This window comes from Nansenia antarctica, assembly GCF_963989245.1.
Source record: "Nansenia antarctica genome assembly, chromosome: 20".
Lineage (NCBI taxonomy): Eukaryota > Metazoa > Chordata > Actinopteri > Argentiniformes > Microstomatidae > Nansenia > Nansenia antarctica.
In genome coordinates, this window is record NC_137693.1 from 16,297,861 (window position 1) to 16,324,856 (window position 26,996).

General features: G+C 51.0%; 1 protein-coding gene across 1 annotated transcript in view; it reads right to left on the reverse strand.

Annotated features, from left to right (window-relative positions):
* rnf43 (ring finger protein 43) overlaps window positions 1-26,996 on the reverse strand; it is a 94,208-nt gene that overhangs the window by 22,150 nt on the left and 45,062 nt on the right. The window contains exon 2 of the mRNA XM_080549368.1: window positions 16,004-16,126. Coding sequence (XP_080405494.1) covers window positions 16,004-16,126 — 123 coding nt within the window. The remainder of the gene's footprint in view (window positions 1-16,003; window positions 16,127-26,996) is intronic.

Sequence of the window (26,996 nt, forward strand, 5' to 3'; positions counted from 1 at the left end):
ACCCCCCCTTAACTCCTCCACTATCCTAGTCCCCCCTCCCCCCTCCCTGTCCTGAGCCCTCCATCTCATTCAACAGCTCTTGTAAGCCGCTAGGAATTCACTCTGGGAACAGGCTGTGCTGTGAGCCCTGTCTTTCTGCAGAGCAAACACGCACACACGCACACGCACACACACACACACACACACACACACACACACACAGACGTACACACGTACACACGCACACACGCACACACACACACACGCGTACACACGCACACGCACACGCACACGTACACGCACACACACGCACACGCACACACGCACACACACACACACACGCACACACACACACGCACACACGCACACACGCACAGACACACGCCAGCCAGTGGAGGCTGGTGGAGGTAGAAACAGGAGGATGGGCTCATTAAAACGCACGGAATGGAATAAGGAATGGTATTGTTGAACGTGTTTGATACCATTCCTCATTCCTCATTACAAAGAGCCCGTCCTTCAAACGTGTCCCTCCCCCAGCCTCCCCTGACGGCAGCACAGTGACAGAAGGAACATAGGGAAAGAGAGAAGCTGGAAAGCAAAGCTGTGTTCTATGTGGGATATGTAGCTTAGCATAGTGACAGACTGGTGGGCTAGCCCACTCACACCACCTCCTGACAGCAGCGGTGGTTCTCCCAACAGTTCAAACTGACTCAGGCCCTTACAGACTGTATCAACATAACTCCATAGTTTCCTAACAGCGCCCCGCACGCACTTGGCAGTCATCTGGCCAGGGGCTGAGAGCTGAGTTAGAAACCCTCTGCGGCGGTTCGGAGGAGGAGAGACGTCGACAAACACTCACGTCTGCGTGGCTTAGGGGCCGGCCTGTTGGTTTGCTCTAAGCTCCGGGGAGAGAGAGAGAGAGAGACAGGGTTCCTACAAGTTTCAACAAGTCAAATTTAAGACCTTTTTAGACCTTTTTTTAGATCTCTTTGAATATAATTTTAGACCTATTCGCGACACCGTATGATAGCTTTTTGTCATCCTGCTGTAGCTTCGCCAATAATGTCTCCCGGGGGCAGGAATTGGCATTTGATTGACTTCCTTGCAGGATAAGCCAATCAAATTGTTTAGGACCTAGCACCTCATTTTTTAGACCTAATAACTGAAACTTGAGACCTTTTTAGGCCTTATGAGTCGGATTGCTGGATTTTAGACTTCAAGGCTTTTTAAGACCAGCGCGGGAACCCTGGAGAGAGATGCAGTTGATGAGTGTTGTGCTGGAGGAAGTGCCTGTCGCTGACACTACTTTCCACTGTGTTCTTTAAGCACTGTGCACCCCTGCCCCCCCCCTGCCCAGGCCCGAGGGTTAGGGGAGATAGAGGGGGAGAGAGGAGCCCCTGAGGGAACAGGGAAATGTCTTCTTCTTTTTTTTATTTTTATGGGAATGTTTCACTTAATCTCATAAAGGCAAGCGTTAAAACCTCCCCATCTGTTTGCACAGAGCAGTTCAAAAGGCCCCACATGCCCCCGCTTGCTGCCATATCAAAACAACATTCTAATGCTCGTCTTAAAGAGGGCTGACGGCTCAGCGCTACAATGGAAATCAAGCCGTTCCCTGCGCACGGATAGAGGAGAGGAGGGGGGGGGGGGAGAGAGGGAGGGAAAGAAGGAGGGAGAGAGAGAGGGAGGAGACGGAGGGAGAGGGAGGGAGGAAGGGAATCGAATCAAAGGCTACAAATTGAATGAGTTGCCTGTCAACACCAGCGGACCGGGCCGGGTCTGAGGCGACCTTGGAGCGGCAGACAGAGCTAGCTAGCGTGGGGCGGACAGAGCTAGCTAGCTCCCCTCAGGACGGGATCCTTCCGTCGCTCCTCGCTGTGCAGAGAAACAGTCCTGGCAGCAGGCAGGGAAATAATATCTCAGACTCTCTCTCTCTTTCTTTCTTCCTCTTTAAGTCTCTCTCTCTCTTTCTTTCTCTCTCTCTCTCGATCTCTCTCTCTCTCTCTCCCCGTCTGTTTGTCTTTCACCACAACAGCTTTTTTGTTTTGCCCTTTTGCAATTGATCAAGGAACGCGCTGTGGACAAACAGACAGACACTCCAGCCCTCCTGTTTTGAGCGTGTGTCTGAGAGGAGCTCTGAGCTCCCCAGGAACCCAGGAACCCTGGAACCCAGGAGCCCAGCCCAGCAGCCTGCTTCTACAGGAGAGCGCTCATGTGGTCCAGAAAGATCAAATGGAGCAAACACACTTCTCCCCTTCCACTGAGACAGACAGGGGCCTGCCAGGAGCACACCTGAGGGAGCAGGGCCGGCTACAGAGATCATAAGAGACGTTATGGATCCTGGTTTTGCGGTGGAAAACAGATCTGAAAAGAATATAACTGACCAGTTTATGGAAGCACACACTGTGATAAACGTGGGCCCGTTGTATACAGCACACTATTCCAAAGGCCTCGATCCAACACACACACAGGGAACAAACAGTTCTAGCACTTTCATAGATTCCGACGTGGTTCTGATGTGAGTCGTCTGGTGTTCTGTTGGTCCGCTTCCAGGACCTCTTGAGTCTCTGCAATCCCCCCCCCCCCGCCCCCTCACAATTCCCCACTTTACCCCCCCCCCCCAATCCCCCCCCCCACACAGGTACAACATGCCGCCGGGCCCCTTCTCTCAGGACAAGACCGGGCCTGATCAGCAGATATTTCCACCAGCCGCCCGAAAAAAAACTTGAATCTTCAAACAGCGGAGGGGGGGGGGGGGATCAAAGAAGCCATACTGTAATAGCTCAGTAATATAACTTTGTACAGGAACCCAGCATATAATCATATTTACTCTCTCTCCAATATGGGAAAAAGAACCCAGAGTCGTCTCCAACTCCAAGTGAGGGGGTTGTTCTATCAACATCTCCACAACACTTCAGCTGGGTTTCCTAACGAGGAACAGGGGGATTGTCCTCGTTGTGATACGGACCACAAACTGGATCAACAAGGGAGCCGTCGTTACGTACGTTTGTTTGGAATCTCCTCCGCTCGCTAGCTAAATCCAAACCCAACCCTCAGCCTAACCTAACTGCGCTCCACCCAGCCCGCCCCGCCTCTCCCACCCCGCCACATTAAGAGGCCCGCGCGGCGGCCTAACCGCACACCCCCAGAAAACGTCCAGAGGTGTCTACTCCAATGGCCAACGACCGGGTTAAGGATATAGGAGATATTTTAATAACTGCAATTGAACGTCTGTTTAAACGGCATCACCTCAGCCTCCTCTCTCTCCTGTGAGAGCTCGGCACGGCTGCTCTATATTTAGAGTCAAGTTTTTTTTCCCTCTCGGCTCGTCTGTTGGGCGCTGACGACAGCCTGACGGAACCCTGACCCCCGGCCGCTGCCTTTGAAGTGACAAGTGAGAGATGCGCCGCGCTAATACGAACGCCTTGAGACGCAAACACTTTGCATTCCTACGATGCCGGGAGCAGACCCTGCTAGTTCTGGAGTTTAGCCGCGGCTCGGAGAGCAGAGGAACCAGCCACACACGCACACATACTCACACACTACACACGCACGCTACCAATACTCACACACGCACACACATGCGTGCGCGCACACACACACGCACGCACACACACACACACACACACGCGCACACTACACACACACACACACACACACACACACACGTGTGCACAGATACACACACACAACTGAAAGGCGCAGACACACACACACACACTACACACACACACACTACACACGCACCCACAACCGATATTCCGACTGCTGCTATTTCTGTCCTTGCCTCCCCGCGCCCAGCGGCTCTGTAGACGTCTCTGTGTTTGCGTATAAAAGCCGTGCGGCCGTGCCGTCAACAAACCCTGCCTGCCTGCAGACCAGAGCCTCTGTGCCTCACCACCATCATTACAACAACAATAATAATGCTCTGAGAGGAGAAGACAGAGTCTGCTCAGAGAGATCTCTGCTGCCTCGCCTCTCATGTGGTGTTGGGAGCCAGAGCCAGGACACATGCCATGTCTCCTTTTCAGGGAGGGAGGGAGAGGGGGGAAAAGAGGAGGAAAGAGAGAGAGAGAGAGGGGGGGAAGAGGAGGAAAGAGAGAGAGAGAGAGAGAGGGGGGAAAGAGGAGGAAAGAGAGAGAGAGAGAGAGAAAGGGGGGGAAAGAGGAGGAAAGAGAGAGAGAGAGAGAGAGAGAGAGAGAGGGGGGAAAGAGGAGGAAAGAGAGAGAGAGAGAGAGGGGGGAAAGAGGAGGAAAGAGAGAGAGAGAGAGAGGGGGGGAAGAGGAGGAAAGAGAGAGAGAGAGGGGGGGGGGAAGGTGGGAAAGAAACAAGCTGCCACTCATCTATAGCCAAGAAAGGAGAACCATCAAAAAGAAGGAGACCCTTAATAAAAGCAGACGTCCCCTCGGCTGTATGTGCTGAGCTCTGTGGTGCTTCTGCCTCACGGCCTGGGAGGTTGTTTAAGAGGCAGCAACACACCGACTAGCAGGAGAGGAGCCCAATAAAAGAGAAGACGTGAGCTAGCTCACCATCTGGGGGGTTCTGGGGGGGAGATCTGCCCTGACAGAGAACGACGGGAGAGTTACTGGATGTGCACACCTTTGGTTGGGGGGGGGGGGGGGGGGATGGAGAATTTTTTCCATCTCTTCAAAGAGACAGAATGAGTGAAAATAGCAAGCGAGAGAGTGAAGGAGAGAGTGAAGGAGAGAGTGAAGGAGAGAGGGAGAGAGAGAGAGAGAGAAGAATTGTTGGCAGGAGGCCAGATTATTAATGTGTGACTATTTAAAAGCTGCCAAAGTAGAGGCTGTAGAGAACATAAATAAAACAACACACTAACAGGTCATAAAAGATCAGAATGGAAAAGAGAGAGAATGTGTGTGTGTGTGTGTGTGTGTGTTTGTGTGAGTAAGTGACTGGGTGAGTGAGTAAGTGAGAGAGAGAGAGAGAGAGAGAGAGAGAGAGAGAGAGAGAGAATGAGTGAATGAGAGAGAGAGAGAGAGAGAGAGAGGTAAGAGTGTGCCATTCCTCGAACGAAAAAACAGCCAAAGTCAGATCTTGTAACCGGTCAGCATTCCACTGAGGTGTCTGCTCATCACAGAGGGAGAGAGAGAGAGAGAGAAGTATATCTGAGAGCCTGATTAATGACACAGCCTCTCTGCACACACACTCACGTTAGAGGCAGGCATGCCTTCACACACACACACACACACACACACACACACACACACACACACACACACACACACACACTCCCCCCCCTCCCCCCCAGCCTCTTGGTGGAGCTGAGTCTACCACCTGCACCTGGGCTGATCCAATAAACACAGAACACAAAAACCACCACAATAATCAAGTCAAGACTAAAAACCCATCTTTTTAATATTGCCTTTAAATGACTAAATAATTAAATTAAGATTATAAAAACCCATACTGCATTTAAGTTACAAAATAATTAAATTAAGATTATATAATGATTAAAGCACTTTGAGCTGCAACGTTTGCAGGAAAAGCGCTATACAAATAAAGTTATTATTATTATTATTATTATTATTATTATTATTATTATTATTTGACATACGTGTGCACTGTGCGCTGTGTCATATTGTGTAATACCTCCCTTCATTTCAACCCAACAACTCTCACCCTGTCACCACTCACACGCCCTCTGAGGGACTGACCAGGGGCTCAGCTGGCCTGGTGTGAATGACGACCATGCTGCTGCTCTGTTTAGCTGTGACCTCTGTCACCTGGGGGTCAGAGGCTAACTATGCTGTGACCCTGGGGGGCGGAGCTAACTATGCTGTGACCCTGGGGGGCGGAGCTAACTACGCTGTGACCCTGGGGTGCGGAGCTAACTATGCTGTGACCCTGGGGTGCGGAGCTAACTATGCTGTGACCCTGGGGTGCGGAGCTAACTACGCTGTGACCCTGGGGTGCGGAGCTAACTATGCTGTGACCCTGGGGGGCGGAGCTAACTACGCTGTGACCCTGGGGGGCGGAGCTAACTATGCTGTGACCCTGGGGGGCGGAGCTAACTACGCTGTGACCCTGGGGGGCGGAGCTAACTATGCTGTGAACCTGGGGGGCGGAGCTAACTACGCTGTGACCCTGGGGGGCGGAGCTAACTACGCTGTGACCCAGGGGGACGGAGGAGAAGCTATGACCACCCCAGAGCCTGCCTACAGGACACACGCACACACATGTATACGCACGCACGCACACACACACTCCATCAGTAAATCCAAAATGTCATGCCCTGGCCTCACCTTAGCATGGTGTTGAATTCAGCCACTCCACAAACCCTGCCCTTACCCCTACCCCCCTATTCAGCCACTCCACCCACCCTGCCCATACCCCCCTACTAACCCCAGTCTCCCCTACCCCCCTACTAACCCCAGTCTCCCCTACCCCCCTACTAACCCCAGTCTCCCCTACCCCCCTACTAACCCCAGTCTCCCCTACCCCCCTACTAACCCCAGTCTCCCCTACCCCCCTACTAACCCCAGTCTCCCCTACCCCCCTACTAACCCCAGTCTCCGCTACCCCCCTACTAACCCCAGTCTCCCAGCCCCCTACTAACCCCAGTCTACCAGTCTCCCACCACCTGCCCAGGCCCCCCCGCCTCCCTCCTCTCCCCCAGCAGACAGGCTATGTCCATCCGTCACTGTCACAGTCCTCTCCCCTCCCCTCCCCTCCCTCCCCTCCCCCCCTGTATCCCACACACACACACCTGGACCCCCAGATTAATGGAACAAACACACACACACCGGCTAATGTTTGCTTTCCATTTCTCTCTCCTTTGACCGAAAAAAAAAAGAAAAAAGACGGCGCCAAAAAAAACCACATGACTTGAGAAAGGCAGATACATACCACCTTGTTACCACCACCGCACCACTTGTTTTTGAAGTGAGTGTGCGCGGGACAAAGGCAGGAATGCACTTTCCCATTGAGGAGACGGAAACCTAAAGCATTCCCTCTCATTGTCCCTCCTGCTACAAGGCCAGGCTCTCTGAAAGGCCCTGGTCCTCTGGTCCTCCCCCTCCCTGGTCCTCCAGTTACACAGCTCCCCCAGGTAGAGTCAGCCCCCCCCCCCCCGCGGCTGGTAAAATTGTCTTTGATACCCCTGGCCCACAGCTCTGCCTGTGTATGAAACCCCCCCCCATGACCAGTAGGTGAACCCACCAGGGATGTCCCCCGCCCCCCCCATGTCTAAGTTACACTCCTATCCTTCCCACCTACCTTAAAGGCCTGAACTTGCCAGGGTAGGCAGGCAGGCAGGCAGGCAGACAGACAGGCAGAGAGACAGACAGACAGAAAGACAGACAGGCAGAGAGACAGACAGACAGACAGACAGACAGACAGACAGACAGACAGACAGACAGACAGACAGGCAGGCAGGCAGGTAGGTAAGAAGTGACAAGCAACAACCCCTGGCTCAACACTGGGGAAAAAACGCTGCTCTATTATTCTTTCCTTCTTAAATCTGGTAATTAAATGAAAGCAATAAGAGGCCAGAGGATCTGGCTGGTCTGTTCACTGTGTTTATTCACCACTCCACGCTGCCTCCGGGCCCGGGCCAGGTCCACGGGGGGGTGAATGGAGGAGGCTTACAGCTTGTCAGGATGCAGCGATTAAGGCAGCTTTAGTTCGTTCTCTGTGAGAACCGTGTGGGGGGGGGGGGGTGTTCTGGGAGCGCGGAGCGACAGAACCAGACAACTGAACCCTCCTCCCGTCGGCCCACCGGACCGAGGGGGCGGTACACGGTACAGGACCAGTACAGAGACATCGTGGACCCCCCCTTCTGAAGCACATAACAACAAACACACACAGTCCCAAATCGATACACGAGCCACTGAGCGTCAGTAAGGGGCGCTCGGTAACATGGCTGCCGTTTCCGTATCGCTAACATCCTGTCAGGCCCCGTTCCCACGGGAACACCCCCCCCCCCCCCGGGCAGGGTGACGACAGCGGAAGACTTATCGCCCTGCACTGCCTGGCCTTCGGCTTCTAACGCAACAGACGCTCCGTGGAAATCAGCAACAACTGTACCTCCTGACTTTTCCCAACGATATAGCGCCTTTATCCAAAGCGCTTTACAACAGCCTCTCATTCACCCATTCACACACACATTCACATACCAATGGCGGCAAGCTACCATGCAAGGCGCCGGCTCGCTCACTGGGAGCAATTTGGGGTTCAGTGTCTTGCCCAAGGACACCTCCACATGTGGCCAGCCGGGGCTCGAACCGCCGATCTGCCAACCTTGCGATCATTAGACGGCAGCTCTACCTCCTGTGCCACAGCCGCCCCGATGGTTCTGAAACACCGTCACCCCTGGCCTCTGGTTGGATATCGCCCCCTAACACCCTAACGCCCCCTATCACCCACACAGGGCCTTCTATGTCGCACACACACACTTTAGTTTAGAGACAGTACTCTAAATGGGATGTAACTGCGACCCGGTGGGCGTATGTGACCAGTTGGAGGTGGGTTGGGTTCTGATCAGCTGGCCACGGGAGCGTGCTGCCCCAGGCCCGGAGACAAACGAACCTGACCCAGGTGACCCAGGTGACCCAGGTGACTGGTAGTAGAATTCCCCTCATCCTCCGACTCCTCAGGAGTCTCCCTTCATGTCATATGAGGTCCCCCCTTTTGTCCCCAGACCTCTCTCTCTCTCTCTCTCTCTCTCTCTCTCTCTCTCTCTCTCTCTCTCACACACACACAAACACTCTCCCTCACATGCAGTACAGTAGGAGCTACAGGTGTACAAAGGGGGAGAGTACTACACTGATACAAGTCTATAAGTATCTCTCTCTCTCTCTCTATATATATATATATATGTCTATAAGTATCTATATATATATATATATATATATATATATCAGTGGAGGCTCCTCCATAGAGGTGGAGGAGGCCTGGCCTCCCCAATAATTTGAGAGAAGAGAGAGAGATTTAAAAAAGCAATAATTATATTTTTTATCAGACACACAACATACAATTCAGAACAATACTTCATCCATTTCTAATATTTATCCTGCAGAACAGCACTCATACACACGTGTGGCGGAAAAAGGTACTACACGGAGGCCAGGCCTCCTGTCGGAAAGTGGTTTCTCATAGAAGTCAATGTAATGCAAATTATTTTTTCATGGCAATATGTGATTGGCCAAATCACTGAAAATGGGTGGGCACAGGAGGCCTGGCCTCCGTGTAGTACCTTTTTCCGCCACACGCGTATGAGTGCTGTTCTGCAGGATAAATATTAGAAATGGATGAAGTATTGTTCTGAATTGTATGTTGTGTGTCTGATTGACATAGTGTTTGAGTGCTTTTGACATGTCATTGATTGTATGTAGTATGTTGTGGTGAATGTTGTGAGCCTGAGCAGAAGGGACAATAGCTGCTGCAGGCGGACCAGAGATTCATGCCAATTGTTTTGTTTATTTGATGACCCATTGTGCAGGCAATAAAAGCTGCTTCATCCACCATCCTGAGAGTGTCCCAATCCCTTCAGTACCGCCAAACACAAATTAATAATTTTTAACAAAGACAGATAAGAAGAACAGGGAACATTCCATCGCGAGTGAAGCGAGCAAGCGGAAAAAAAATTGGCCTCCTCAATTCTGGAAGTCACCAGCCTCCACTGATATATATATATATATATATATATATATATATATATATATATATATATATATATATATATATATACAGTATATATAGACATTGATATGTTATTGCATTGAAACGCATTCATTAATTAACAGCATCAAGAGAACCAGTTGAGCAGATTCTACCAGCAGCAGTGAGGCAGAGGGCCCCCCTAGTGAAGTATTGTTTCAATACTTCTTTTGGCACTCTCTGGAGAAGAGACTGCAGCTAATGTTGGCAGGCACATGTGTGTGCAGTGTGTGTGTGTGTTGTGTGTGTGTTGTGTGTGTTGTGTGCGTGCGTGCAGTGTGCAGTGTGCATGGTGGTGGAGGGTGGGAGGCCCTACAAAGGTTTCCATTGTTTTGTTTTATCAAAAGCCCCGTCAGTGTGGCCCGCGCTTCCCTGATAACATCAGCCCGTAAACGTTACGGAAGGAACCGGAGCGACAGAGGCCACTGGATCGGGAAAATACCTCCAACTGCTGCTAAACCCCCCCCCCCCCCCCCCCCGACGCCCGCCTGCACAACAACATAAAGACCAGCCGCCACACCGCCTCTGCAGGAGAGGACAGATGTCAAAGATCACTGAGATTATCCATCAAACTTCTACTGGAGGTGAGATTCAAATAAACATGAGAATAAAAACCTCAACCTGCCCGACTGAGGGGAGAGCTGGACAACAGAGGACTCTGTTATGACCACGTTTGAAACGTTTCACTTTACAAACACAAGGGAATGAGATGGGAGAAGGCGTACTGTTCCATTTTGGTATCCATGGGGAAAAGGCGGGCCTTAAATCCACCACACACTCAGCAGGCAGGTATGAGGAGAGCGTAGGAGAGATCTAAGGGAAAGCTGCAGAGAGGCGGTTCTACATTAATCCTGCTGTTTCTACACAGAGAGAGGACGGCATGTGTTGCCTAAGGTGAAAAAAGTTGAGGCAAAACAGCTTGTTGACAGTTGCTGGTAGAAGCAGGGGAGACACACGTCAGTGCACAGAGCACCCAGAGACAGGTGACTCTGTTCATACTGACGGACCCTCCATTGAGGCAGCGCACAGTGGAACTATTAACAGTAGAACAGCCGTGCCTTTTTTACCTATTATAAGAGCCGCCTCGGGGGTCACATGACCATAGTCTTTACAATGGGAAGCTGCTACTTACACACAACGAGTGTACAGAAACACTAGTTGGCCGTCTTGTAAATTCGCCTGCCTCCTACACAGAAAAATAGCTTTATACTAGCTTATCCTGATGTGATTTTGAAAATGTAAGGATACTGGGTGGTAGAACGCACATATCTAGGACAAGACATGAAAGGAGGGTCCTGAAATTTGATCGAGTGCAAAGTTATAACTTTTTTTTTTTACTCACAGGGTCAAATGACCCTTCATGGCTGTTCTAGTGTTAAACAGGCAGCAGTACACACAAATAACACCAACAATAACACAAATAAAAGCTCAGTCGAAGAGACAAACTCCACATTTGCGTCCCAGAATGCACCACAGACGCCTCCTCCTGGAGGAGAGGAGACAGATAGGGGAAGGACAGCAGGTTTTCCATCCTCTCAGAGATGGAGGGATGAAAAGCTCCACCACAGAGATGTTGGTCGGAATGTTTTCTCCTCTTGTTTTTTTCAATATGCTTCAAAGATTTTAAAAGGGAACTTAAGATGCATAAAAGCTTTCTGGCGGAGAGCACAGGGGCCCAGGTATGCCACACACACACACACGCACACGCACACGCACACGCACACGCACACGCACACGCACACGCACACGCACACGCACACACACACGCACGCACGCACGCACACAGGGGTATTGCAGGAAACTAGTGTATGGTAACAGTCTGGTAAACTGTCTCTGTTAGAATAGTCTACACACACACACACACACACACACACACACACACACACACACAGGGGTAGTGCAGGTAACTCCTGTATGGTGACAGTCTGGCCAACTGTCTGTTAGAACAGTCTAGACTACAGAGGGAGGAAACCTTAGCTTTGTCCATTGGAGAAGGGATTTAGATTTAACATACAACACACACACACACACACACACACACACACATACATACACACGCACACACATGCATTTACCATGAAACAGCGTCGTCAGAAAGCCCTGAAAATCAATCAGTTTCTAAATCAAGTAGTAAAACGGATTGTGCATCAACAGAAGAGGTCCATCAATAAACAAGCATTTCTATCTAGAGATTCCACCTAATGGATCTTATTCAGTCATCAAAGCCCGTCTAGAAGTCTGCTGACATTGAAACATTCGTTCTGAGAAGTCCATTGTGTACCTGCTGCTTTTTGCATTTACCCTCAAAGCTCAGAAATTGTCCCTTTTTCCAGATGTTCCGCAGTTCTCTCTCTCTCTCTCTCTCTCTCTCTCTCTCTCTCTCTCTCTCTCTCTCTCTCTCTCTCTCTCTCTGTGTCTCTCTCTCTCTCTCTGTGTCTCTCTCTCTCTCTCTCTCTCTCTCTCTCTCTCTCCCTCTCTCTCTCTCTCTCTCTCTCTGTGTCTCTCTCTCTGTGTCTCTCTCTCTCTCTCTCTCTCTCTCTCTCTCTCTGAGCTCTAGACGCTCCACTTCTCTGCTGAGAGAAGAGAGGCCAGCAGCAGGCCACACGCTTCCTCCAACCCTCCACTCGCCGTAAAAAAACAAAAACCTGGATAGGAACAGCCTGAGGTCAGTGTCACCGCCCCCCACCCCTCTGACTATCCGAGAAGGAGACAAACACACTGTCGAGAGGGCCCTGATTTATTCCTCCCTTCACGGATTTCCCCTCCGTTTTCTAGCACTTCCTGTCACTTGGGCTCCTCTTCCTGTTACCTCCCTGAGAGCACACACACACATACACACACAGAGAGAGAGACACTTCAGTACGCTGTTTAAACACAAGCAGAAGGAAGCAGGATTAGAATACAATTGGGCCAAATAGTCTAATCTGAGACGAGGGGGTGAATAAGAAGCCGTGTCTGGGAGCCAACAGGTCCAGACAGGGCTGAGCCCCCCGACACTCTGACTCTGAGAGCTGTGATCTGTAGCTGTGTTCTCAGAAGGACGTTCTCCTACGCCCGGCGCTTCATAAACAGCTCTGTGGACGAGTCGTCTGCTGGTTGAGAAGGAGGAGGCGGCTTTTATGGTTTAGCTTAGGGACGTTATCACCGCGGGTCCCTACAGCTCCACTGTGTCTACAAGGTGCAAGTCTCATTCACCACAAATAGACCCCCCCCCCCCCCGCCCCCCCGCCGAATGTTTAGACTAGGCCTAGTGGTTGTTTTGGATATTTGCTGGGGAATTTCTTTTCAAGGGTTTTAGCCACTGTTCAAGGACTAAAGCCTGGGAGTCTATTATCAGTGTTAGCCGGTGGCTGCGGTGGGTGAGGAGGAGCATGCTGGGAAAAGCGTGTGGTAGTGAAAACAACTAAAGCAGTAGAGAGAAATCCTGATTCACAACATTTGCATAAAGAGAAGTGTTTCCAAATGCAAACGAAGGATAAAGCTGCTGGGACGTGAAACTGGGTCACAGATGCCCCGTTCACCACGGTGTGTACCAGGAGAGGGCGACGGCACACCCAGATCACAGCCACGTCCTACCCACGACTAGGAGGTGTCTTGGGAAACCATACACAAAGACGAAGGGAACAAATGCAGCCCAATGAATGGGTGCCGTTTCCCCAAATGTCCCTAATAGTAGTTTGCTTTGTCACAAAGAGATGTTTACTAAACCAGAGCCCAATCCTTAAAGAGATAAAGTCTGATCATAATGATCATAATGAAACATTTGGCATATCCTCAACTCCCTGGCCTTGAAATCTTTTCAAAGAATTGTGAAATCCAAGCAGTCAAAAAAAAAAAAAAAAAAAGTTAGAAGGCATCTGAGTGAAGAGTGAAGAGTCACCACAAATCAGGAAAGGAATCTGGCACATCCCTCGAGTGCACGATGTCGCCAGGGATATGGGACCTCGGAAAAACAAAATAAAAATAAAAGGACAACAATGAAATCTTATCCCCCCAAGGTTTGAGCTTCACTTTGTTTGCTTAAAAGTCTATTCTGAGCCGTGGTGGTGCAACGTGAGGCCTCTGTGGCTGTCTGTGTATCTATAGATCTGTGTGGGATGGCTATAGAAAGGCTCCACTGTAAACAAGCTGATCTGAAAACATGAGACAGATGTGTCGTCCAAACCTGGACCAGTACGCACATCTAGAACATTTCATTCATATTCTTTAAAAAATAAAAACATACTGTAAACTCTTCAGCAGATGCTAAGTCCCACTCCCAGTCTGCCAAAACCGAAAGACTTTGAATCTCACAAAGGAAACAAGGATGCAGGTGGCTGGAGTACAGTTTATAGCAACACATACTTTCCAGACTACCAAAACAGCATGGAAGATTTCCCCCCCCCCTGATCTGAAAGCGTATCAGCCTACGACTGAGATAGTCCTGGGCAACAACAAGCTTTTGTTCAAGGGCACGGCCATGTTGTGTTTACGGGGACAACAGAGTGTTGCCATTCAGGCTTTAAATAAAGGTTGTTTGGAGTCCGTCTGCAGTGACGCAGTTCAACTTCTCTAGTAGGTTCAGCGGCAGACTGGGGGGGAATAGGGTGGAGATATTTCTTTGAACACTTCAAACAGAAGAAACTTAACGATCTAATGACAGAAGAAAGCCGAGGCTAAAGAAACCATCCTCGTCGTCACTTGTTATTACCCGTTTGTCACCAGTTTGAAGCATAAAATCCCCCAAAAGTCTGTTCACCACAACTTTTAGCCGTTCGTTCGAGCAAACGACGGCACCGTAGCCCAGCAGGGAGGCGGGTCGCCTCTGTTTTAGTCCGACACATCGAACACAGCCTCGTGGGTTGAGGTTCTGCTGCTACTAGCCTCTGTCCTGGCCAGAGAGACAGGGTCTGGGGTACAGGGGGCCAGAGGGACAGGGTAGGGGTACAGGGGGCCAGGGTCTGGGGTACAGGGGGCCAGAGGGACAGGGTCTGGGGTACAGGGGGCCAGAGGGACAGGGTCTGGGGTACAGGGGGCCAGAGGGACAGGGTCTGGGGTACAGGGGGCCAGAGGGACAGGGTAGGGGTACAGCTGGCCAGAGGGACAGGGTCTGGGGTACAGGGGGCCAGAGGGACAGGGTCTGGGGTACAGGGGGCCAGAGGGACAGGGTCTGGGGTACAGCTGGCCAGAGGGACAGGGTCTGGGGTACAGCCCAGAGGGACAGGGTCTGGGGTACAGGGGCCCAGAGGGACAGGGTCTGGGGTACAGCTGGCCAGAGGGACAGGGTCTGGGGTACAGGGGGCCAGAGGGACACGGTCTGGGGTACAGGGGGCCAGAGGGACAGGGTCTGGGGTACAGGGGGCCAGAGGGACACGGTCTGGGGTACAGGGGGCCAGAGGGACAGGGTCTGGGGTACAGCTGGCCAGAGGGACACGGTCTGGGGTACAGCTGGCCAGAGGGACAGGGTCTGGGGTACAGGGGGCCAGAGGGACAGGGTCTGGGGTACAGCTGGCCAGAGGGACAGGGTCTGGGGTACAGGGGGCCAGAGGGACAGGGTAGGGGTACAGCTGGCCAGAGGGACAGGGTAGGGGTACAGGGGGCCAGAGGGACAGGGTCTGGGGTACAGGGGGCCAGAGGGACAGGGTCTGGGGTACAGGGGGCCAGAGGGACAGGGTAGGGGTACAGCTGGCCAAAGGGACAGGGTAGGGGTACAGCTGGCCAGAGGGACAGGGTAGGGGTACAGCTGGCCAGAGGGACAGGGTAGGGGTACAGCTGGCCAGAGGGACAGGGTCTGGGGTACAGCTGGCCAGAGGGACAGGGTCTGGGGTACAGCTGGCCAGAGGGACAGGGTCTGGGGTACAGCTGGCCAGAGGGACAGGGTAGGGGTACAGCTGGCCAGAGGGACAGGGTAGGGGTACAGCTGGCCAGAGGGACAGGGTAGGGGTACAGCCCAGGGACAGCTGGAGCCCCAGAACCTCACATCGAGCGCCAGGGGGCTCAACCCCCCCCTCACACCCCCCTCCCCCCACACGCCCCAAACTCTGCCCGCCCCTCTCTGAGAGCATCCTCTCAATCACATTTCACATCACAACTCTCCCTCAAGTATGGACCATAGACCATAGCACCATAGACCACAGCACCATAGACCACAGCACCATAGATCTAAGAGTGCATGTTGTGCCAAAAAGAGAAAAGCAAAATGACAGAAACACGCACAAACAGAAACAACGTCAAACTTCTAGATGTGTCCATCCGCTGTCTGACACACAAGCAGACCTTAGAGGCTTATAGGGCATCTCAGGGGACTGGCATGGCAGACATGGTGTGTGTATGTGTGTGTGTGTGTGTGTGGGGGGGGTGATCCTACCTTCTTGAGCAGCGACTGACACTTGTGCACCTTGCTCTCGGGACTCTCCAGCTTGACGATGGTGATGAAGTCGCTCTCCTGAGGCTCATCCTCGCTGGCGTTGCACAGGGACAGAGGGTGGGACTGCAGAGGAGAGGCAGAGGAGAGAGAGACAGGTCAGAAACAGGTCAAAGGTCAAAGGCAGGGTTCCCACATCAAATTCAAGCACCTTTCAAGGACTTTCAAGACTCAATTCCCTCAAATCCAAGGACCCAACACGGCATAGTTTGAGACAGAACTAGATGAGAATGTATATAATAGGAATGACCATGAACAGTTTTCAAATCTAACGGCGTTATGTTGGTTTAAAATCTAATGAACCTTAGTAACTAGTATGGTTGTTTTATTCCCTTCTACATGTTACCTATATTTTTTAGAGAGCGTGAGAGAGAGGGCAATTCAAGCACTTTCAATGTCTTCTATATGAATACAAGGCACGTCATTTTATGTGCGCGGCGAACATTTGACAAATAGTTTCACCTTATCAAAGACTGTGAAAAGAAATGTGTGGAGAAAAGGCCCTGACTAGAAGGGCTCTCCCGCTTTCCTTGACACAACAGGGTTCATGTACTACAACACACACAGGACAGTGGACGACAGCAGACAGGGAACACTGTTGCTAAGGCCTTAAATGCCCTCTCTGTCTAGTCACAGAGAAAAGGGGAGGGGCCTGGTGTGTATATAGGCTAGCTATAGAGGAGGACTTCAATACACAATCATTTATATGGAAAGATGGAGAGAGTGTTCATCCCCCTTCAAAGAAATAAGAGATAGTCTCTGGTTGGGACCTTTCATCCCATCTGAAAAGGAGGGGATGTACGCTGAAAGGTTGTATTTAACACTAGAACAGCCATGGGTGGGGTCATATTGACCCTGTGGGTAAAACATTTTTTTATATCTTTGCACTCGATCAAATTTCACGACCCTCCTTTCATGACTTTTCCTAGATATGTGCGTTCTACCAATCAGCATCCTTACATGTTCCAAATCACATCAGGATAAGCTAGTATAAAGCTTTTTTACAGTTTTTCTGTGTAGGAGGCAGGCTAATTTACAAGAGGCGCCAACTAGTGGTCTTTGTGTGTAAGTAGCAGCTTCCCATTCTAAAGACTATGGTCATTCGACCCACTAAGAGTAGGTGAAACAGGCCGTCCTCTAGGCTGTCCTAGTGTTGCGAGCTCAAGGGGATAGTAGCCACTGGCTACAAGCTAGCTATACACGCTAGGGTCGCGTGACAACCAACCATACACATGGGGGACAGTGGTGGCCTAGTGAATGGATAGAGTTGGACTGATGATCAAAAGGTCATGAGTTCACCACCACTAGTGTGCCCTTGAGTAAGAAAAAATAGAGTAAGGCACTTAAGGCCCTAAATTAAACCAGGGAGACACTCCCTGTAATCTCTAATTGTAAGTCTCTTTTGGATAAAAGGGTTCTGCTAAACGGTTGAAACGTCACTGTAAACAGAGAGCCTGGAGGAGGGACAGACCGCTCTGACGACACCACCACACTTCCACACCGTGACAGGGGACGGGGCCCGAGAGTGTCATCAGTGTCACTGCGTGAGAGAGGGGTCGTAGATTACACCTCATTACGGCCCCTGCTATAAGTCACCCAGCGACACCAGCCGACTCCCCCAGCTCCACTCCGCCCCCGCGAGGTGTTCCCACCCTGCCCTGTCCCAGACACGGCCCCGCCCCGCACCACCCCCGCCCCGCCCAGCCGGCCTCTTCATGTGGCCGCGGGGCTGAGGTCATGGGACTCCCCCCCTGATCTCACCCTAGCGGAAATCTCTAAATTAAAAAGACCCAGGGGTGACTTCAACAGCTGGCACCGGGGCCGAGGAGGAGAAGGGGACTGACGTCATGTGTCACACAGGGCTGGTGCCGATCCGTCAGGGAGCGAGGGAGCGAGGGAGAGAAGAAGGGAGGAGGAGAGAGAGAGAGAGAAAAGAAAAACATCTCCAGTCAACATGTTTCACGTACGGGTGGGGCTCCGGTTTCGTGAAGGAGGCCACTGCACACGTGCCACAAATGATTAATAGAATACTATGGACTATGGAGCGTTGGCAATGCAACTGAAGGAAAACAACAACATTGATGATTAAAGAAGCGCTCTCCTGCTCCGAGCCAAGACGTCTGCTCAGGGGTTAGACTCGCTCTCCAAACAACTGCAGGCCTTGGATGCAGATGCTATGTCCCCTAATCACAACAAAAACACAACCTACTCTGAGGGTGACATGTTGCTGCTCTCTCAGAGAGAACATTTTATATGTATTTACAGAGCCGGGGAAAGATGTTATTGTTAAAGGAGGACAGTGTGCACTCACACTACACAGCTGGACACTCACACACAACGAACACACACGCGCGCGCGCACGCAAACACACACACACACAAACACACACACACAAACTTCTCATGCAAACAAACCCTCCCCATCCCTGAAGCTCTAGAGAGGAGTGAGTCGTCCCACTAAGTAAAATGTCGGTAGCGTAAAAACTAGGAAGCCACACTGTACAGTGTCCTGCATAAGTCATGGGACAGTGAAGTATTTTTTTCTACACTCACTGAAGTCAGTTGACTTACTACTAGGTTAAAGTAGAGATTCCCAGCTCTTGTTTGATGGTATTTGTGGAGATATTGTTTTCACCGTTCAGAAATTACAACACTTTTTATGCAGTCCCTCAGGGTAGCCAGAGGTGATGGGATAATTGGCTTGACAGGTGGTTCTGTCAGAAACAGCTGTTTGGTATTGATTCTAGGCTTTGCCTTTGGAGTCTGATATTGGTGTCCGTCAACATGAGCACCAAAGAGACGTCAATGAAAGTCGGAAAGCCATTATGAGACTGAAATATATTTATAAAATGAATCAGAAAAATGGGAGGAAGGGGGTGGAAACCACTAGCTAGCCACAAAAACCGGATGGCCAAGTTACAGTTTGCTAAAAAGTAAATAAAATAGTCTGAAGTTCTGGGAAAGGGTATTGTGTACAGATGAGACAAAGATTAACTTGCTTTTTTGGGAAAATTGCAAAGTGTGTAGAACTGCCCAATATCCACAGCATACCACCTCATCTGTGAAATATGTGACACGTCTGGTGAAAAGGTCTGCACATTAGGGATGCGACAGAATAATCGATTATTCGAATAATTGTTTCCAACGGTCAAAGTCGATTTTTAACATTAGGACCGTTATCATTATTTTCCATTCAAATAAATGAGAATTAACGGACGCGAATTAACTAATGTCAGTTCTGTGGCACTATTTGTTGTTGTTTTTGCATTAATCATGCACAGAAAAACAATATACACAACACGCATAATATTAACATAGTTCAGTCATTTAGTGTAGAACGGGACGAGAGTCTGACGTCACTCAACTGCGCGTGTCAGTCACGTCAATTCAATGTTTACAGTTGGGCTACTTGTATTTAGCCTAGCCTAGCCTTGTGAGGGCTACGTTGCTAGTGTTTTTAGCCTAGCCTAGCCTTGGCGTTTTCCAGGGCCAAAAAGTGGAAAGTTGTTGACTAGCTAAGACAATCTCCAGATGTCAATCCTATTGAATATGCATTTAATTTACTGAAGAGGAGACTTAAGGCAAAACGTCCTCAAACAAACAACTAGTGAAGACGGCCTGGCAGAGCATCACCATGGTTACAGTACAGGCCTGGCAGAGCATCACCAGAAACGTTAGGCTACTCAGTGTCCAGTGGGGCCAATGGGCATGCGAAAGACTGTCCCAAACATTAAACATGAGTGCTTCATTTGGACATTTTGATAAATCTGTCCCATCTCTTTTGGTGGTCTAAACATTTGAAAATCCAAACGTTTCGAGTAGAGAGCCAAAAGAAAGAAAACAATGCTGTATTTGGGAGTGAGCTTCAGGCTACAGTAGCTAATGCTTTCATGCAAATGGTGCTTAGACTCTCGCGGCTGCCCTGGGCCCTGTGTGAGTGAGAGGCCCATCCAGTAGACCTTGTCTAGCTGGCGGGGAGGGAGAGTGAACCCCTGGCCTGCACGCTACGCTGGCAGCTGCTTTACCAATCCACATTTACTAGGCCCAAATTAGAGGCCAACAGCGGAACTTGGCCTTTAACAAAGAAAAAAGGAAGTTAAAAAATAAAAAGATAATGACACTACTACTACCACTGCTGCCATCACCACACCCCGGCACTACAGGTTCTGGGGTAAACGTATAGAAACACCCCGATGCAGTCTTACAGTCAGGCTTTACTCTTCTCCTTTTACTACATCAAGTGATCGTGTTAAATGGACTTTCTGTGACACTAGCAGCATGTACAGTAGCCATGTGCAAGTTCCATTACAAACAGGTTACGATGCTGATCTGATCTGATCATGCATTAGATGCATTAGAGAAAGTGGGTCTTTGGCTACTGAATTCAGTCTCCTCCGATCTGCTTCTCTGACAGGCAGAGGCAATGAAGATCCTAACCTGCTGTTTGTGACAGTGTCTATGTTTTGTCCACCGCTTACAATACTAGACATTATCTTCTTTTTTAGATATGCCTGCTCCACTTACAGTCATATGACTGTGAACATTGTCCATATGCAACGATCTGTCCTGTCTGCCAGTCAGCAGCAGACTTGGGCTTGGCTTTAAACAGCAGCATAGACAGACTGAAACGTCTTCATTTGGTTTTTGTACGGGCCTGAGAAAAAGGGGCCTTGGAACCAAAATCACTGAGTCTCCATTTCACAAGGACTTGAAACCGCAGGGCGCACAAACAGTTGCCTGGTCTGTTAACAATGGTCACTCCTCCTCCGTCTATATCTGTTTAAAAGCTGAGGGAGATGTCCTTCCATTCCTTTGTAGCCACGATTAAAGACATTCCTCCCCAGCTCAATCAAAGTCTGCCCCAAAAATACTACAAGGCAAGAATCTCACAGCCTTGAAAACAAACAGACGACCAGAAAAGAAAAAAAAGAAAAAAAGGGAAAATAAATAGTAGCTGTGGTGAAAAGTCAATAATTTTTCCCCTCTTTGCCCTGTGGGTCTTCTTTTTTCATCTGCCAATAATCGGCGAGAGAGCTTTCTGGTTCATCTGCTGCCAGGAAGGAGCTAGCCGCGGCAGCCATGTCAGTGTGCGTTAGAGGGGGGAACCAGAAAGAGCTTGCACCTCTCACCAGCCTCGACCTTCACTTTACATCAGGGATGGAAACTGGTGATGGCCCAAAAAGGTGACAACCTTTTTTTTTGCCTGAAAACAAAGAACATTTATGAAAATTGTTGACCTATTTTGAGGTAAAAACGGCTAAAACGGCTAAAAGTTTGCACCCCTGTTACATCCACTCAACTCTCTGTTTTTCTTCTTTTTTTTATACCCACATGTATGCTCGATGAAATATTACACCAAAACTTCAAAATGTCATACATTTAAGCTTATAAATTCAATTCGAGATGAAGGAATGAATATATCACTGTGGCTATTTCTCCTCATGCAGATCTAGGGTGTGGAGGGAGGAGCAGAGTCATAAGCCTTTTAAGCTATAAGTTCCTCCCCGGGGGCTAAGAGGCCTGCCAAGCTAGTGTACGTCAAGGAACAATTCTGTTAACCCAGCCCAGCGCAGACACACACCTTCACCTCCATCCTCCTCCTGTTCCAGCACCGGCAAAGTATGCGGCCGCTGACCCGATGTGTGTCCCTCCAGACCCGACTTCCAGTGGAGCCGGTCAACAGAACGGCGCTGCTTCTCTCTCGCAGCTGGACTCTTCAGTCAGACAGACGCACTGTCTCCCTCTCTGAGCTGGGTCAAACAGACCCGGGACACTCTCTCCCTCTCTGAGCTGGGTCAAACAGGCCCGGGACACTCTCTCCCTCTCTGGGTCAAACAGGCCCGGGACACTCTCTCCCTCTCTGGGTCAAACAGACCCAGGACACTCTCTCCCTATCTGGGTCAAACAGACCCAGGACACTCTCTCCCTCTCTGGGTCAAACAGACCCAGGACACTCTCTCCCTCTCTGGGTCAAACAGACCCAGGACACTCTCTCCCTCTCTGAGCTGGGTCAAACAGGCCCAGGACACTCTCTCCCTCTCTGGGTCAAACAGACCCAGGACACTCTCTCCCTCTCTGGGTCAAACAGGCCCGGGACACTCTCTCCCTCTCTGAGCTGGGTCAAACAGGCCCGGGACACTCTCTCCCTCTCTGAGCTGGGTCAAACAGACCCGGGACACTCTCTCCCTCTCTGGGTCAAACAGACCCGGGACACTCTCTCCCTCTCTGAGCTGGGTCAAACAGGCCCGGGACACTCTCTCCCTCTCTGAGCTGGGTCAAACAGACCCAGGACACTCTCTCCCTCTCTGGGTCAAACAGGCCCGGGACACTCTCTCCCTCTCTGAGCTGGGTCAAACAGACCCGGGACACTCTCTCCCTCTCTGGGTCAAACAGACCCGGGACACTCTCTCCCTCTCTGGGTCAAACAGACCCGGGACACTCTCTCCCTCTCCCTCTCTGGGTCAAACAGGCCCGGGACACTCTCTCCCTCTCTGAGCTGGGTCAAACAGGCCCGGGACACTCTCTCCCTCTCTGAGCTGGGTCAAACAGACCCGGGACACTCTCTCCCTCTCTGGGTCAAACAGACCCAGGACACTCTCTCCCTCTCTGGGTCAAACAGACCCGGGACACTCTCTCCCTCTCTGGGTCAAACAGACCCAGGACACTCTCTCCCTCTCTGAGCTGGGTCAAACAGACCCAGGACACTCTCTCCCTCTCTGGGTCAAACAGACCCGGGACACTCTCTCCCTCTCTGGGTCAAACAGACCCAGGACACTCTCTCCCTCTCTGAGCTGGGTCAAACAGACCCAGGACACTCTCTCCCTCTCTGGGTCAAACAGACCCGGGACACTCTCTCCCTCTCTGAGCTGGGTCCAAACAGGCCCGGGACACTCTCTCCCTCTCTGAGCTGGGTCAAACAGACCCAGGACACTCTCTCCCTCTCTGGGTCAAACAGACCCGGGACACTCTCTCCCTCTCTGAGCTGGGTCCAAACAGGCCCAGGACACTCTCTCCCTCTCTGGGTCAAACAGGCCCGGGACACTCTCTCCCTCTCTGGGTCAAACAGACCCAGGACACTCTCTCCCTCTCTGGGTCAAACAGGCCCGGGACACTCTCTCCCTCTCTGGGTCAAACAGACCCAGGACACTCTCTCCCTCTCTGGGTCAAACAGACCCGGGACACTCTCTCCCTCTCTGAGCTGGGTCCAAACAGGCCCGGGACACTCTCTCCCTCTCTGGGTCAAACAGGCCCGGGACACTCTCTCCCTCTCTGGGTCAAACAGACCCAGGACACTCTCTCCCTCTCTGAGCTGGGTCAAACAGACCCGGGACACTCTCTCCCTCTCTGGGTCAAACAGACCCGGGACACTCTCTCCCTCTCTGGGTCAAACAGACCCGGGACACTCTCTCCCTCTCTGGGTCAAACAGGCCCGGGACACTCTCTCCCTCTCTGAGCTGGGTCAAACAGGCCCGGGACACTCTCTCCCTCTCTGAGCTGGGTCAAACAGGCCCGGGACAGACTCCACCATCAAACACACACCTGGGCCTCTCTGGCACACACACGCGCACACACACACAGGCACAGGCACACACACACAGGCACAGGCACACACACCCACACACCCCCACACATACCCCCCCCACACACACACACACCGGAGGCTGGATTAAAGGGTCAGAGTCTTCTACAAGGAGTGGGAGAGGGAGAGGGGGGAGAGTAGAGAGGGGTAGGGGGGAGAGTAGAGAGAGGTAGGGAGTTGTAGAGGGGTAGGGAGTTGTAGAGGGGTAGGGGGTTGCAGAGGGAGAGGGGGGAGAGGAGAGAGGGGTAGGGGGTTGCAGAGGGAGAGGGGGGAGAGGAGAGAGGGGTAGGGAGGTGCAGAGGGAGAGGGAGGAGAGGAGAGAGGGGCAGGGAGGTGCAGAGGGAGAGGGGGGAGAGGAGAGAGGGGTAGGGGGTTGCAGAGGGAGAGGGGGGAGAGGAGAGAGGGGCAGGGAGGTGCAGAGGGAGAGGGAGGAGAGGAGAGAGGGGTAGGGGGTTGCAGAGGGCCAGTCGGGGGTTGGCCAGTCTCAGGGTCGGCTCTCTCAAAGCTCTCAAGACCGGTTTGGCTCACGGACACTTAGGGAGTCTGAGGTGATTAGACAAGTTCAAACACCAACACTTCCTCTGAACCGCCTGAACTTCCTGTAGTCGTCAGAGCTCGGTGTCAACAGCGGTGCTAGCGAACAGACGAGTTAGCCTGCCGCTCAGACATGGCTGCCTGTCATTAGAGTGGAAGTGTGTGTGGAAGTGAGTGAGCAAGCGCATAGGTATGTCTTCAAGTGTGCAAGAAGTGTGTGTGTGTGTGTGTGTGTGTGTGTGTGTGTCCATCCCTAGGAGGGTTCGGTGAGCAGCCTCTTGCACGCGAGCAGTGTGCCTGTAGGGGTAGTAACCCAACACCGCGCTGGGGTGCAAGAGTGCAACTCAACCTCAGGGTTAGTTCAGGGGGGCACTCAGATGTGGGGGGCAATCCCTTTCCAAATGTCAGACCCCTCTATGCACCAATAATCACCCTGGCTCCTACAACACATAGGAATGCTCTCTCTTTCTCTCTCAATGTTACATTTCATCATTGCGAATTAAAACTATGCAAAAAATGTACTCACTGTACTCCCTTTGGATACAAGTGTCTGCTAAATGGCATATAATTATATATATAAATATATATATATATATATATATATACACAGTACCAGTGTGTTTGGACACACTTTCCCATTCAATTGAATGGTACTGTATATATACGTATATATTGTAAGTAAATGCCAGTACATCAAAATGAGAGCAAAGAACAGCTAATTCCCCTTTTTAATTTAGAATGATGTGATTGGTGCAACCTGAAGTCCAACCAGAACAACTTCCCTGGGTTAACACCCAATCACAACCCTCCTATAGACATCCCTGGGTATACTGAAGCAAAGGGAGGCTGGATAAAAGTGCACTTTTCTACAGAAGCATCTGGAAAAGTGGCTCTCGCAGCCCCGCTCCTCTCCTTACAAATGCAAAGGAACAGGCATTACCGCTTCAGTCCTGTCAAAGCGAGAGGCGCGTCAGATTCCCCCCAGCTTTATTGACAGTGTCAGCCACCAGATCCAGTAACCGTTACCACAGAGAATGACTCGGGGAGGAACACGACACCATAATGAGGCCAGAGTAATTACCGCCAGCCCCCGAAACGGCCAGGGTGCTTTTCTTAAAGTATGAGTGTGTTACCCCCCAACTCCTCCTGGATGAAGAAAGGCCAGCCAGTCTGACTGTCTGTCTCTCTGCTTTTAGAAAAGGGGATTAGAATCAAGAATGAGGGGAAAAAGAAAGCCGTTCTTTCCGTTCTATATCAGAAAAACGGGGGTCAGAAACTAAAGCAGAGATCTGGACAGGGAGGTAAACTAACGTCTGTGACGTGTTGGTACATATTGATATAAACCCTGCTCCTAAAAACACTTTCTCCAAACAAGGCTTAACTACAGAGGGGTGAGGTGAGGTGAGGGCAGTGTGTGTCAATGAACATGAGCAGGTGACTTGACTGTATACAGACTTGTATAGTCTGTTGTCTCTGGGAAAACACATCGCATTACTTCTGTTATCCAGGCCGTTGCAAAGCAGCAGCACCTGGATCTGAAAGGCCTAACCTCCCCAGCAGCAGTGGACTGAGGTCCCTACTGCACAGCATTGTGACAGCACAGGGGAGCAGAGAGACAGAAGCAGTTGCACACCTCGGCCAGCAGGGGGCGCAGTGCTGCATGCGTCCGACACAGAGCTGGGCTCTGCAGCCAAGGGCCTAGCAGGACAGTCTCACACAGGGACACGCATTACTGCACCGCTGACCTGCCTGCCTCCCTGGCTAGAAGTGGGACAGCCACGGACACACACACATAGACACACACACATAGACACAGACACAGACACAGACAGACACACAGACACACACACACACACACACACACACACACACACACACACACACACACACACACACACACAGAAGCATCACCAGACACTCTCATTGGCAGAGAGGGGTCAAACAAACTAAGTTTACACTTCCACAGCGCCCCGTTCTCCAGAAGATAAAACGTTCCTAAGAGTTGAGCCTTGAGATTCACAAACATGTTAGACAACATAAGATACTATCAGACCTCAGACCGTCATTTCATTGGCTACATACAACTAGCCTGAAACCTCACCTGGCCGACACAGGCTAGCTAGCACATAGGGCTATAGAACACAGGCTAGCACATAGGCCATTGTAGTGCCATGAAGAGATGAAAGCAGGGTGACTTTCCGCACATGAGGGGCACATGGACGCAGAATATTTTCCTTTTAACCTGCAACCCATTCCTAGAAAACATCATCAATGTTTCCACACACTTTCTCATCCATTGTGTGTCTGACACAAGCAGGCCGGAACCGAAGGGGGGGGGGCTACAGCTCAAAAGGGCACAAGGATGTACCCTGCAGTACATTGGCAGTGTTACACACACACACACACACACACACAATTCCTAAACCAACAAGGTAAAAAGATGAACGACAACACAGAAAAAAAAAGACCTTATCACATTTCTAACAGGCGCTTCATGTCCAGTGTCGACGCTTTCCAATACGAGCCAAAGTGGGTCAGTCACATGACCGTCACCATGGAGACAGCTTGGAGACGGTGACCCTGTGCCCTCCCCTCAGCTCTCCCACAGGTTCATTAACCGACCCCCCCCCCCCCACCTCCACCCCCTCAGCCTCCACACACACACACACACACACACACACACACACACACACACACACACTCACACACCCCCTCACACACTCACACACACACTACACACACACACACACACACACACACACACTACACACACTACACACACTACACACACTACACACACGCTAGATCTACTCTATCAGCCTCG